Raw genomic sequence first — 15,570 nt, forward strand, 5'->3', positions numbered from 1 at the left:
ACAAATAATTAAAATTGAATTATCATGTTTAAAACAAAGCGACAAAAACATGCCGGTTATAATACATTGCCGGAACTAATAAAATAATTTCTTAATTACTTGTTTATAATACACAAAATTATATCATAATATATATTGGGAATATATCACAAAATATCTGTAGCTTTAAACAAAAAATCTTAAAACATTCACATCTGAAAAACATAACCTTTCCTCATAAAGCTAGTTTTAAAGTGTTTTTTTTCACATCAGGAACCATTATTCTGGAACCGGAATTAAGACAGATGGGCTGGAGATGCTATATATAATTATATAATATAATATATATATTTATATATATGTCAGGTTAAAATACAAATTTCGGACACAAGCAAATACACGATCTATAGACGCTCTGTACATAAAGACAACGTATCTGATAATATATTTTTGTAATTCAAAAGTCATTTGTTCCAAGTTGTAGATTTTGTGATTGGATTATTTACAATGTCACAATTATGTGATAATGTTCATTTCATCATGTATCATCTTAGCGTTCTCACGAGAAATAGACGCATTATTCGTGCTCTCTTTAGAAACTGCACGTGTTCCTATCCAGAAAATCATTACGGACCAATATACGAAAACGCGATGAACGACCGACATGAGAACATGTTAGAATATTCAAGAACGCATGATAATATGTTAACAATTAAAAATATATACAGAATTATTGATGAATCAAGATATTAGTGTTTTATGGAACATTTATTACTTAATTACTTTAATTATTTTCCCGATAAACAGGACTATCTAATCTTAATCAGCAGATCCCAATGTAAATCACAAATCCGTCAAGTAACCGTGTGGCCTCAGTTGGGTCACTTTCATTCCCTTTAATTATTGTTAACTTTACGTGACATTATTTGGTCACAAATCTGCGATATCATCGATGTGTCAAATCGAAAACAGATTTATCCAAGTACCCAACTTGACGACTTACTACAAATCGACATGCGACCCCGATTTTAAGAGCTTAACATCAAACGAAGTCTTGGGTAGTCATCGTTGACATTCGACTTTCGATTGTTGTTCAGTGTTGCAGTCTTCCGTGATAATTGAGCAGTAGACGCTGAATATTGGAGCAAACCAAACCAATGTCAAGTCTCCGTTTGGTTTGTTTTTGTTTAACGTCCTATTAACAGCCAGGGTCATTTAAGGACGTGCTAGGTTTTGGAGATGGAGGAAAGCAGGAGTACCCGGAGAAAAACCACCGGCCTACGGTCAGTACCTGGCAACTGTCCCACGTAGATTTCGAACTCGCAACCCAGAGGTGGGGGGGCTAGTGATAAAGTGTCGGGACACCTTAACCACTCGGCCACCGCGACCCCCTGTTCTTCAATATACGCCCTATATTCATGAGTTAGTACATTTACCTGTATCAGCTTGGGATGGCATCACTGTTCTCGATTAGGAACTATGAATACAATCACAAACAGGATTATATATCAAACATCACTTTTCTACCTGCGTCCTTCGGCGAGTATATTCTGCTTTTTAACCGAGTACCAGTAGGGTATGCATGCTGTTATTTTCTCGTCCTCTCGGTTCCCTAGTCAGCGGCTATCAGGAGTGTCATCCCTACCGACGAACTGATTCATTTTAATGTCAACTTGACAGCGATGGAAGTTGCAGATTTACTGCAAATACAGCGAAACATCAAAAACAGAATGTTTTGAGAGAGCAAAGCAGATAGGCTTATAGTGCTGTTTCGTCGGTTGTCAAAGCGGTTTTCCCATTTTCTGTCGGCAGCGTCATATACTGAGAACAATCCCTGTCGATGGGCATTGGCGCTCCTGTGAACATCCTCTTGAACGTTTCCCGAAATTGCCGAGACATCCCGCAGTAAATAAAAAAGTTCAAAGGATAACTCAACAGGATAAAAAAATTCGATATCAAGTTCATGATACCATATGTCTCATTCACTGTAAATATTTCAAGAGAAAAAGTATTGTCTATGATATTTACTATCATAATTATTCCAAGCGGCAACTCTACCAGCAAAAACAGGCCCACCACTGCCACGAGCATGAGAGTGGTACAGTTGCTGTCCTTTAATTTCTTGCTTTCGCTCTTTTTGTTTTGTTTCAGCAGCTGCATTCGACGAAGCTGAGCAGTACGCATGGCTGAGATGAGCAAAGCGTTGAGAACCACAAGAAAAGCACACGGAATTAGGTGTATACAGATCACCCGGAACCAGTAATACACATTGTAATATAAATCCACGTGCTCCCTCACCCAAGGACGCATTACTTCTTCACACGCAGTCATTGTCCGGTTCGGATCCAGTCTTGACGGTATTTTGGTCGGTATGTAGTTGAAATCAAAGAATCGTGAAAGCTGGCTCAGAATAGCTATGACGTAGATTGCAAATGTTCCGTAAAGCACATTTGTGATCGTGCACCACTTTCTTGCTTGGAAACTATGACAGATATAAATGTACCGCTGTATTGCAAGCGCCATTGTGAGCCAGATCGAAGCAGTATGGAAGATTGTGGGGATCAATTCAGACATGAACTTATAGGTAAAACACCAGTTATACGGAATATATTCTTTATAATGACCCATACTGAAGAAGTAGAGAAACACGGGAAGGGGGAATAACCCAGTAAACATATCCGACAGTGCCATCCCCGCCAAAATGGCGTTCGTCGGGGAACGCATGTGTTTCTTGAGTAACACAACGACAACAAGAGTGTTTGTTACCAAGGTGATGAAGATCAGAACAGGGGAGAAGTATCCGAGAAGTGGCACAGCATATCTAATCGGAAACATATTTGTCAAATCAAGGACGTACGGTTCTCTAGACATTGTCGCGTTCTCAAATGAATTGTTATCCACCTGGGTACTCGCTGCCATGATGTGTTTTGAATACTGCCAAGCGTTAGAGGGTCAGACAATGGTCACGGCAACTGAAAACAGAGAAAAGACGAATATTAGACAATATGGAATATAGTTCAATGATATTGCAAAGTGACTTATTTCGGCAATTGCACGTTATTCAAATGGCGAACCCGACAATACGAGAGCGTGACAAATTGGACACGCACATGCAACAGTGCGGCAGAGTTTAAGGTCCAATGTCCCAGTATTACAAAAAGATGTCAGAAATCAACAGCCATAGATTTCACCAATTCACTATATTTTATTTTCTTGGAAGTAAATACAAAAAACATTATGCAAGCAATGACAATGCCACTGTTTCTATAGGAAAAATAAAACACCTTTTTTTTTTTTTTTTTTAAATTGAAGATGATTTCGTAACTGACGTTTAGTTGTTATTTTAATCGCTCAGCCATTTGCATTTGCAACATGAAGTATGTAACTAAGACGTAAAAACCTCTTTTGTCTGACGAAACAAAAAATCTTTTACAGATTAGAAATGTACATTTTGACAGTTACGCCATACAACAAAGGAATGCTTCGTCGAACATTGTGATTCTTTCATGTTGTCATTCGTGGCGTAATTAGTTTTACAAACGTAGCTTCACTGGTGGAAAACGGGCGATGCATTTCATAGTTCATTCGGAACTCTCCGAATGTGTTTCGCGCCAATTCCCGGTCACATGCTGCTATCATGAGATACCAGCCGTCAATCATATTTCGAATCAGCATATTAGCTGAGATTGCCTTGACAGAAATATACAAGTACATGTAAGAACAATATGTCTGATGGATGTATTCCGCGAACCAAACTTGGACATTTCCAATAAAATTAACCTTGGTTCATATTATGGATACCAAGCTCATCGATAGCTGCTCATGTCCAGAATTTTGAATACCATATGCTTGTCAATATCATAACATACATATACTGCTGTGTTTAAGTCCGGTCTTGCTGTCATACTACATTCCACGTGATATCTCGTGCCGTATGATGGACATTTGCCGTACGGACATGACTTAATTAAAGATTGCAGAAGAGGTTAAAATATTTAGAACAAAACTTCTTTTTGATGATTTGTTTTTCATCGTATGTAGAGAATAATTTGAATTATAAGATAAGTAACGATTTATAATTCGGATAATAGATAATTGTTTTTTAATTTGAAATCATCGGCTAAATTATACTCTGTAGTAGTAGATCATCAGGGACTGCAGCGTTTCGATAACCTTGAATGAAATGTTTAACTCTAGGTTCCGGTCCACCCTTACAACACAGACGGGCAGCAACACTGTATTTAGACTACAAATAATACAAATAATATATGTTTTTTTATATGTATTTTAAGTACGATTCTGACCAAAAATCATATGAATATTTCGCTCGTTTTAAAGAAAATACTCGAACTTTTCCTGCGATGCTAAATAAAACATACATGTATCTCGAACCAGTTTTAAATTTACCAAATTATTTAAATCCACCCACAGGAAGGTACCACGCACCAAGTCTCTGTCCAATAAATAAACTATATATGCTAATTGCCTGCCCATAAATAATGCTTTAAACTATTACATGCATTATAGCGCTGTCACACTGTAATAGCTTATACAATGAAGTAAGACCTTAAACCGACGACTGCAAGACGAGCACAGAAAAAAAACGTCAACGGAAATAAGAAAAAAGAGATTAGAACAAAATATTGATTCATGATAACGCGACAAAGAATTTAATTAAAAGATTAATTTGTATAAAGCATAAAACGTGTAAAATCGATAATATTGAAAACCTAATCCACAAAGGCATATTTGAATGAACATGTTTAAATGATGTACACTGAAATCATGTCGCGTTCTCAAAAACTCCGTATACTGTCAAAAAAAAAAAAAGTCTCCACTCACAATGTTGTTTTTTCTCTTCTTGTTAAAAACAAATCAATTACAATGGTATGGAACTCTTGGACATTAAAGATACGTTTTAAATATTTATATTTCCACTTAATTCAGACTCAATGAACCTACCACAGTTAACTCAAGTCATTTTTCAATGAACTATATCCCGGCGTAGGAATACATTTATCGAGCTGGGACTATATCATTTTCAAAAGTGATCATATTTATATGGAATAAATTCCATTAAAAATATATTTGTTTTAATTCGTTATTAAGTTTGTTCGCGAAAGAAATCCTGAAAGTAATAACCATATGTAGACGAAGAGTGATGACGTACATTTCGGTAAGTTCCGTGGTAGACTTGCACAAGTCCCTATTTGTCAAGGACAAAATATATACAAAAATATCAAAAAATACAAATATAAGGATTGAATAAAGTTATGTTGAGGGGTATGGGGGTATAAACCTCAATAGGTCTTGAGACAAATTTATCATGATTCGCAGTTCATAACATTGGTCTCAAGACGTATTGAGGTTTATACCCTCATACACCTCAACATAACTTTATTCAATCCTTAATTGACTTGTTTGATGTTAGAGGATTCGCGGAGTTTAAAGTACACACACAAAAGATCGGTGTCTCCGACTGTTCAGGGTATCTCCGAGTCGTAACTTAAATTCATTTCCAACCCAGATACAAGGTAAACGAATTACATTTGCCGTCATTGACAATGTTTAGACAGAGGTTCCAGCCCAAATACAAACTCAATTATCACTGACATGGTTATAGAGGATATTAGTCTCCATGTAAATTAAACATGTGACTTCCATTGACGTTAATCAAAGCGTGTTTCCAACCCCGATGCCGATCTGACACGTCACGTTATGTCACTGACATTGATGAAAGCGTCTTTTATACCCGGATGCAAACTTAACATGTTACTAACATTGAAGTCTATTACCGGGTTGTGTATTTCTGACCCGGATGCAAAATTAAACACGTTTCTAGCTTGTGATCAAAGCATTTGTCTAACCCCGATGTTTATCAAACCTGACACTAGTGGCGCTGATCAAAGCATTCTCCTAACTCTGATGTTAATCAGAATGTTTGTTGGACCTGATCATTGATCGGTTATTTGTTGTCGCTCAGTATTACGTAATGTCCTTTACGTACACGTACATCGACTAAAAAACCGCTCCTATAACGTTGATTATAACTGATTTACACACGGTGCATGATTTTTTGATCTTCCAGTCGAACTTATCGCACTGAGTGTCAGTAAAAAAGACTACGCCCACCTACTTCCAACGGTATTGATGACGCAGCGTTTACCATGTAGTAGACTATAACTGGCGTATAACTACAGTTTGATTAAAATCACCCAATCATCATCATCGTCGTCGTCGTCGTCGTGATCATCATCATCATAATCATCATCATCATCGAAATATGTCTTTTACAACAGGACTCCTACATATACCTCATATTTTTTAGGCTTTGTTGAGTAAAAATATTTGGATTTGTAGTGGAATTGACGAATTGACACAAAAGTTGATAAAACTGAGTAATGTGACAACTTTTGAATAACTTAGAGCGAAACATATGTATAATGTAACGTAGTTCGTATATAATGTACAAATGTATCTATTGCTAAATTCATATAGAACTGTTATCCACTTGTGTGTCGTTCTACAATCCTTAGAGCACGCGCTTGTCATCTTTAATCCTCTTTATTTCTCAATCATTGTCCATTTACATACCGTAGCAACAGGAGCCTATCTCTGCGGCAGCGTAATGGTCAGTCTGGTGGTCAATAGATGTTTATTGCCCGGAATAAATTCGATATGACCAGCGAGGTCAGTTCGGGACGGACTAATCCGATAAGTCACCGAAGAGGTAACTGAATTATCTCCCCTTTGTCACACTGCCATATTCTGTTCCCATGAATAACCGATACACTGTACAATTTTCTTCGTTACACAGATAAGCGATGGAATCCACTCCATCCGTACTGGTCTATCAGTAACATGTTTTCTATGTGGAAAATAATTCTGATGGCACGTTTCTAAATCAACATTTGTTTTTGTCGGCGAAGAACTGGCAAAATAATAAACAAATTGTTTTTTTTGTTTTTTGTTTGTTTAACGTTCTGTTGACAGCCAGGGTCGTTTAAGGACGTGCCAGGTTTTGGAGATGGAGGAAAGCCGGAGTACCCGGAGAAAAACCACTGGCCTACAGTCAGTACATGGCAACTGCCCCACGTAGGTTTCGAACTCGCAACCCAGAGGTGGAGGGCTAGTGATAAAGTGTCGGGACACCTTAACCACTCGGCCACCGTAATAAACAAATAAACAAATATATAAATATATATTGGCAAAACTGCCCCACACAATCAAACATATAGACGGGCTACCATTGTCTAGGAGTTTGAAAAGAATGGTTCAGCCAATATAATTTGAAATTCTCATTTTACCTCTCATTGGTGAGCTCATTTTGTTTAAGTGTATAAGGGTTTTTCTTTAAGATTACTATTGTATTTTGATATATTTATTTATAATGTTTCTTACATGTACATCAAATCATAACTACAGGATCTGGAGTATTAACTAGAAATCATCACGTCAAATTTGACGGTTGTTGATTTCAAATCCAGGTGTACAATAAACATCTCCTGATGTCAAAAATCAGTTTCTATTATACACGTTAGTGACACGATTTTCCTCCGGTTTTTTGTTTTTGTTTTTGTTTTGCTCATACATGTATATTCATTTTATGTAGTTATTTATTCTTTCTTTTACAGGTGACTTACCGCAGACGGACATTTCCCTACTGTAAATTCACAGGGGAGAACAATGCACACTGGGAGCTGGGGGGAGGGGATTTGTCTCACGCAGAAAGAAAGCGTCTGGTTGATAGGGATTAACGTTAAGAGTAGAGGGGACTTGGGTAAAGTCGAGATGAATACGTTTCACCTTGCATGGCCCGTTGGCCGCCAGACAAAGACAGACAGGGATTACATGGATTTACTAGTCTGATTTTTACCCTTTAACTTGCTAATACAAGTCAGATATAAACATTTAAGTAACAAGGACGTAATGTTTACGCATTGACATGAATTAGGAATTAACATCATATTGTTCATTTTGTTGTTTCATTGTAAAATTTATGTTTATAATTTATGTTTCTGGTCATTCATTCATTCATTCGTTATTTATTTTCATTCATCAATCTATTCATTCATTATTTAATTTTCATTCATTATTTTATTTTCATTAATTAATTCATTCATTCATTCATTCATTCATTCATTAGTTATTTATTTTCATTCATCCATCTATTCATTCATTTTACTTTCATTCATTATTTTATTTTCATTCATCCATCTATTCATTCATTTTACTTTCATTCATTATTTTATTTTCATTCATTCATTCATTCATTCATTCATTCATTTTCATTCATTCATTCATTTTCATTCATTCCTTTATTTTCATTGATATATTCATTCAATTGTTTATTTATTTATCAATTTAGTTCTATTTATTTACTTATTGTTTTATTCTTACTAAATAAGTTTCAGTATTTTAGAAACGTTCTTTAATTAATACAATTAGTTTTGAAATCACTACTACATCTTAGGGGAAATACATTGCATAGTTTACATTTATTTCAATAGATCGACAATAGAATATTCATAAAACAAAAGGCCCATCGGCTGTAATGTTCACATGAGTTCTCATATATTTTAGTCTATTTGAACCATTTTACTCCCCTAATCAATTTACAATTTGTGTAAAACTATTTGGCAAATTTCCATATATGGAGAGTAGATTGTATTTGATTCTACCATATTGTTTGGTATGAAGAAGAAGATTTTCGAAATTTCAGTCGATTTGACCCTTTTTTGTCCCACCACTAAGGCCCCTGGTTATTTTGGATCGTATAATTCACAATTTTGGTTGTCCTTTAGGAATGAACTATTTCTCCAAAATTCAATTGAAATTTGTGCAGGGGTGTCTGAGAAGACCAACATGTAAATTGTTCACAGACGGACAAAAAACCGATTAGAATAGGTCTTTTAAAACTTCGTCTCAGGTGACCTACAAAAGCCCGACCAAACATATCCATCTTGTATTCATTTCTTTAAGGCTAAATAATGTACAATGCATCAGTCTGATTATCATTAATAAAGAAGTTTAACCACTTGACCTGACTAGAAGGTAGATATAGTAGAAAAAAAATGTTTGAATTAATGTATTCACTCGGATTTTATGTATTTATTAATCTTTTTAGAGATACTTGTTTGAGATATGAAAGAAAAAGATGAAATTTAATCAATAAATTCGCATCCATTTTCTAAATAGAGTTACATATACGCATGTCGATAAAATTGGTTATTATATTATGTTGGTCATAACGAACGTCTTTTTAGTCACAATGAGTTCAAGGTCATTTTTAACGTTAACTTATTGCGACTCGTCAGATCAATCTGTCTTATCTGAGGTCCTGCGAGATAAGACATATTCGTCAGCTTAACCTGTCTAATATGACGTCCTGCGAGATAAGACATATTCGTCAGATAAACCTGTCTAATCTGACGTCCTGAGAGATAGAGATGAGGCATATTCGTCAGCTTAACCTGTCTAATCTGACGTCCTGCGAGATAAGACATATTCGTCAGATAAACCTGTCTTATCTGACGTCCTGCGAGATAAGACATATTCGTCAGATAAACCTGTCTTATCTGACGTCCTGCGAGATGAGACATATTCGTCAGATAAACCTGTCTTATCTGACGTCCTGCGAGATAAGACATATTCGTCAGATAAACCTGTTTTATCTGACGTCCTGCAAGATAAGACATATTCGTCAGATAAACCTGTCTAATTTGACGTCCCGTGAGATAAGACATATTCGTCAGCGTAACCTGTCTAATCTGACTTTCCGCGAGATAAGACATATTCGTCAGCGTAACCTGTCTAATCTGACTTTCCGCGAGATAAGACATATTCGTCAGCGTAACCTGTCTAATCTGACTTTCCGCGAGATAAGACATATTCGTCAGATAAACCTGTCTTATCTGACGTCCTGCGAGATGAGACATATTCGTCAGATAAACCTGTCTTATCTGACGTCCTGCGAGATAAGACATATTCGTCAGATAAACCTGTTTTATCTGACGTCCTGCAAGATAAGACATATTCGTCAGATAAACCTGTCTAATTTGACGTCCCGCGAGATAAGACATATTCGTCAGCGTAACCTGTCTAATCTGACTTTCCGCGAGATAAGACATATTCGTCAGCGTAACCTGTCTAATCTGACTTTCCGCGAGATAAGACATATTCGTCAGCGTAACCTGTCTAATCTGACTTTCCGCGAGATAAGACATATTCGTCAGCGTAACCTGTGTAAACCGACGTCCTGAGAGATAAGACATATTCGTCAGATAAACCTGTGTAAACTGACGTCCCGCGAGATAAGACATATTCGTCAGCGCAACCTGTCTAATTTGACATCCTGAGGAATAAGACATAATCGTCAGCGTAACCTGTCTTATCTGACGTTCTGCTAGATAAGACATATTCGTCAGCGTAACCTGTCTAATCTGACGTTCTGTGAGATAAGACATATTCGTCAGCGTAACCTGTCTAATCTGACGTCCTGCGAGATAAGACATATTTGTCAGATAAACCAGTCTTATCTGACGTCCTGCGAGATAGGACATATTCGTCAGCGTAACCTGTCTAATCTGACTTTCCGCGAGATAAGATATATTCGTCAGATAAACCTGTCTTATATGACGTACTGCGAGATAAGGCATATTCGTCAGCGTAACCTGTCTAATCTGACTTTCCGCGAGATAAGACATATTTGTCAGATAAACCAGTCTTATCTGACGTCCTGCGAGATAAGACATATTCGTCAGCGTAACCTGTCTAATCTGACTTTCCGCGAGATAAGATATATTCGTCAGATAAACCTGTCTTATATGACGTACTGCGAGATAAGGCATATTCGTCAGCGTAACCTGTCTAATCTGACTTTCCGCGAGATAAGATATATTCGTCAGATAAACCTGTCTTATATGACGTACTGCGAGATAAGGGATATTCGTCAGCGTGACCTGTCTAATCTGACTTTCCGCGAGATAAGACATATTCGTCAGCGTAACCTGTCTAATCTGACTTTCCGCGAGATAAGACATATTCGTCAGCGTAACCTGTCTAATCTGACTTTCCGCGAGATAAGACATATTCGTCAGCGTAACCTGTGTAAACCGACGTCCTGAGAGATAAGACATATTCGTCAGATAAACCTGTGTAAACTGACGTCCCGCGAGATAAGACATATTCGTCAGCGCAACCTGTCTAATTTGACGTCCTGAGGAATAAGACATAATCGTCAGCGTAACCTGTCTTATCTGACGTTCTGCTAGATAAGACATATTCGTCAGCGTAACCTGTCTAATCTGACGTTCTGTGAGATAAGACATATTCGTCAGCGTAACCTGTCTAATCTGACGTCCTGCGAGATAAGACATATTCGTCAGATAAACCAGTCTTATCTGACGTCCTGCGAGATAGGACATATTCGTCAGCGTAACCTGTCTAATCTGACTTTCCGCGAGATAAGACATATTCGTCAGCGTAACCTGTCTAATCTGACTTTCCGCGAGATAAGACATATTCGTCAGCGTAACCTGTCTAATCTGACTTTCCGCGAGATAAGACATATTCGTCAGCGTAACCTGTCTAATCTGACTTTCCGCGAGATAAGATATATTCGTCAGATAAACCTGTCTTATATGACGTACTGCGAGATAAGGCATATTCGTCAGCGTAACCTGTCTAATCTGACGTCCTGAGAAATAAGACATATTTGTCAGCGCAACCTGTCTAATTTGACGTCCTGAGAAATAAGACATACTTGTCAGCGTAGCCTGTCTAATCTGATGCCCTGCGAGATAAGACATATTCGTCAGGGCAACCTGTCTAATTTGACGTCCTGCGAGATAAGACATATTCGTCAGCGTAACCTGTGTAAACCGACGTCCTGGGAGAAAAGACATATTCGTCAGCGTAACCTGTGTAAACCGACGTCCTCCGAGATAAGACATATTCGTCAGCGCAACCTGTCTTATTTGACGTCCTGAGAAATAAGACATAATCGTCAGCGTAACCTGTATAATCTGACGTTCTGCTAGATAAGACATATTCGTCAGCGTAACCTGTCTAATCTGACGTCCTGCGAGATAAGACATATTCGTCAGATAAACCAGTCTTATATGACGTCCTGCGAGATAAGACATATTCGTCAGATAAACCTGTCTAATCTGACGTCCTGCGACATAAGACATATTCGTCAGCGTAACCTGTCTAATCTGACATCCTGCGAGATGAGACATATTCGTCAGCGTAACCTGTGTAATCTGACGTTCCGCGAGATAAGACATATTCGTCAGATAAACCTGTCGTATCTGACGTCCTGCGAGATAAGACATATTCGTCAGATAAACCTGTATTATCTGACGTCCCGCGAGATAAGACATATTCGTCAGCGTAACCTGTCTAATCTGACTTTCCGCGAGATAAGACATATTCGTCAGATAAACCTGTGTAAACTGAGGTCCCGCGAGATAAGACATATTCGTCAGCGCAACCTGTCTAATTTGACGTCCTGAGAAATAAGACATAATCGTCAGCGTAACCTGTCTTATCTGACGTTCTGCTAGATAAGACATATTCGTCAGCGTAACCTGTCTAATCTGACGTCCTGTGAGATGAGACATATTCGTCAGCGTAACCTGTCTAATCTGACGTCCTGCGAGATAAGACATATTCGTCAGATAAACCAGTCTTATCTGACGTCCTGCGAGATAGGACATATTCGTCAGCGTAACCTGTCTAATCTGACTTTCCGCGAGATAAGACATATTCGTCAGCGTAACCTGTCTAATCTGACTTTCCGCGAGATAAGACATATTCGTCTGCGTAACCTGTCTAATCTGACTTTCCGCGAGATAAGATATATTCGTCAGATAAACCTGTCTTATCTGACGTACTGCGAGATAAGACATATTCGTCAGCGTAACCTGTCTAATCTGACGTCCTGAGAAATAAGACATATTTGTCAGCGCAACCTGTCTAATTTGACGTCCTGAGAAATAAGACATACTTGTCAGCGTAACCTGTCTAATCTGATGCCCTGCGAGATAAGACATATTCGTCAGGGCAACCTGTCTAATTTGACGTCCTGCGAGATAAGACATATTCGTCAGCGTAACCTGTGTAAACCGACGTCCTGGGAGAAAAGACATATTCGTCAGCGTAACCTGTGTAAACCGACGTCCTGCGAGATAAGACATATTCGTCAGCGCAACCTGTCTTATTTGACGTTCTGCTAGATAAGACATATTCGTCAGATAAACCAGTCTTATCTGACATCCTGCGAGATGAGACATATTCGTCAGCGTAACCTGTGTAATCTGACGTTCCGCGAGATAAGACATATTCGTCAGATAAACCTGTCGTATCTGACGTCCTGCGAGATAAGACATATTCGTCAGATAAACCTGTATTATCTGACGTCCCGCGAGATAAGACATATTCGTCAGCGTAACCTGTCTAATCTGACGTACTGCGAGATCAGACATATTCGTCAGCGTAACCTGTCTAATCTGACGTCCTGCGAGATAAGACATATTTGTCAGCGTAACCTGTGTAATCTGACGTTTCGCGAGATAAGACATATTCGTCAGATAAACCTGTCGTATCTGACGTCCTGCGAGATAAGACATATTCGTCAGATAAACCTGTATTATCTGACGTCCCGCGAGATAAGACATATTCGTCAGCGTCACCTGTATAATCTGACGTTCTGCGAGATAAGACATATTCGTCAGCGTAACCTGTCTAATCTGACGTCCTGCGAGATAAGACATATTCGTCAGCGTAACCTGTCTAATTTGACGTCCTGCGAGATAAGACATATTCGTCAGCGTAACCTGTCTAATCTGACGTCCTGCGAGATAAGACATATTCGTCAGTGCAACCTGTCTTATCTGACGTCCTGCGAGATAAGACATATTCGTCAGATAAACCTGTCTAATCTGACTTTCCGCGAGATAAGATATATTCGTCAGATAAACCTGTCTTATCTGACGTCCTGCGAGATAAGGCATATTCGTCAGCGTAACCTGTCTAATCTGACGTCCTGAGAAATAAGACATATTTGTCACCGCAACCTGTCTAAATTTGACGTCATGAGAAATAAGACATACTCGTCAGCGTAACCTGTCTAATCTGATGCCCTGCGAGATAAGACATTCGTCAGCGTAACCTGTCTGATATGACGTCCCGCGAGATAAGACATATTCGTCAGATAACCCTGTCTTATCTGACGTCCTGCGAGATAAGACATATTCGTCAGCGTAACCTGTTCATTATACAGCATATCAAAATACACGTAGGAGCCCTCTGAACTGATGTCACTTTACTTGTATTACAGTGTTTTTTTTTATATCAGCACGATTTCTAGCGATATGATTGAATCATTCGTAGATTTTATTATTATTTTTTGATCAATGGGATTTCATAATATCAAAATCAATGGTATACGAATGGATTTTCACAACTGTGCAGGCGCGTAACGACTGCTGAATCACTTTGGGATTGTTTTTTAGGAGAGGAGGAGGAGGGGAGGGGGGGGGGGGGGGGGGGGCAGTTAATAAATATTCATCTTCCATCCCAATTGTTTTAATATTTCCAATATAATCAGTGAATTCAACACAACGTCCATTGTATAATTCTGTCGTCTGTTTTAACGCAGACTTTCAGTCTGTTCCCACTAAGCGCACACACAATGTATATCCAAGTTATGATGCCTTCTCTGTGTGTCACTCGAAATTTACGCCTCGACGGCGATTGATAATAAATAACGTCACGGACCGAAGCCGTGGTTGATAAAACAGATACTGTATCTACATGAAGTTGGCGAAACAAATGACAGCATTTGAATATTTTATTGATTATTTTTATTTTTTTCAAGATTGATAAGTTGATATATATAATTCCATGTAAGATATTACAGAAACGATGTTTGATTTATACAGTATCGCCTTTTCATCTAATCTGTTCCGTTTGAACATGATTCGTAAACACTTTCTCAATTTACATTGTATGTCGACCGCGGTAGCTGTCGTACACATTTCGTTTCGATCGACCATCGCGCCCGAGTTAGCATGTCATTTACTCTATCGTGCGCACACCATGATCGTGCAGACATCGTGTTCACATCGTGCAGACATCGTGCTCACATCGTGTTCACATCGTGAACACATCGTGCAGACATCGTGAACACATCGTGCAGACATCGTGAACACATCGTGCAGACATCGTGAATACATCGTGTTCACATCGTGCAGACATCATGAACACATCGTGCAGACATCGTGCTTATATCGTGCAGACATCGTGAACACATCGTGCAGACATCGTGCTCACATCGTGCAGACATCATGAACACATCGTGCAGACATCGTGCTTATATCGTGCAGACATCGTGAACACATCGTGCAGACATCGTGCGTATATCGTGCAGACATCGTGAACACATCGTGCAGACATCGTGCTCACATCGTGCAGACATCGTGTTCACATCGTGCAGACATCGTGCGTATATCGTGCAGACATCGTGAACACATCGTGCAGACATCGTGCTCACATCGTGCTCACATCGTGCAGACATCATGAACA

At 38.6% G+C, this 15,570-nt stretch overlaps 1 protein-coding gene across 1 annotated transcript in view; it reads right to left on the reverse strand.

The window, feature by feature from the left end:
• Nucleotides 1-1,268: 1,268 nt before the first annotated feature.
• LOC117341039 (sex peptide receptor-like) overlaps nucleotides 1,269-15,570 on the reverse strand; it is a 42,233-nt gene continuing 27,931 nt past the window's right edge. The window contains exon 2 of the mRNA XM_033902855.1: nucleotides 1,269-2,951. Within this exon, the coding sequence (XP_033758746.1) occupies nucleotides 1,738-2,898 (1,161 nt within the window). The 5' untranslated portion in view covers nucleotides 2,899-2,951 and the 3' untranslated portion in view covers nucleotides 1,269-1,737. The remainder of the gene's footprint in view (nucleotides 2,952-15,570) is intronic.

Source organism: Pecten maximus, chromosome 13 (assembly GCF_902652985.1).
Source record: "Pecten maximus chromosome 13, xPecMax1.1, whole genome shotgun sequence".
NCBI classification, from domain to species: domain Eukaryota; kingdom Metazoa; phylum Mollusca; class Bivalvia; order Pectinida; family Pectinidae; genus Pecten; species Pecten maximus.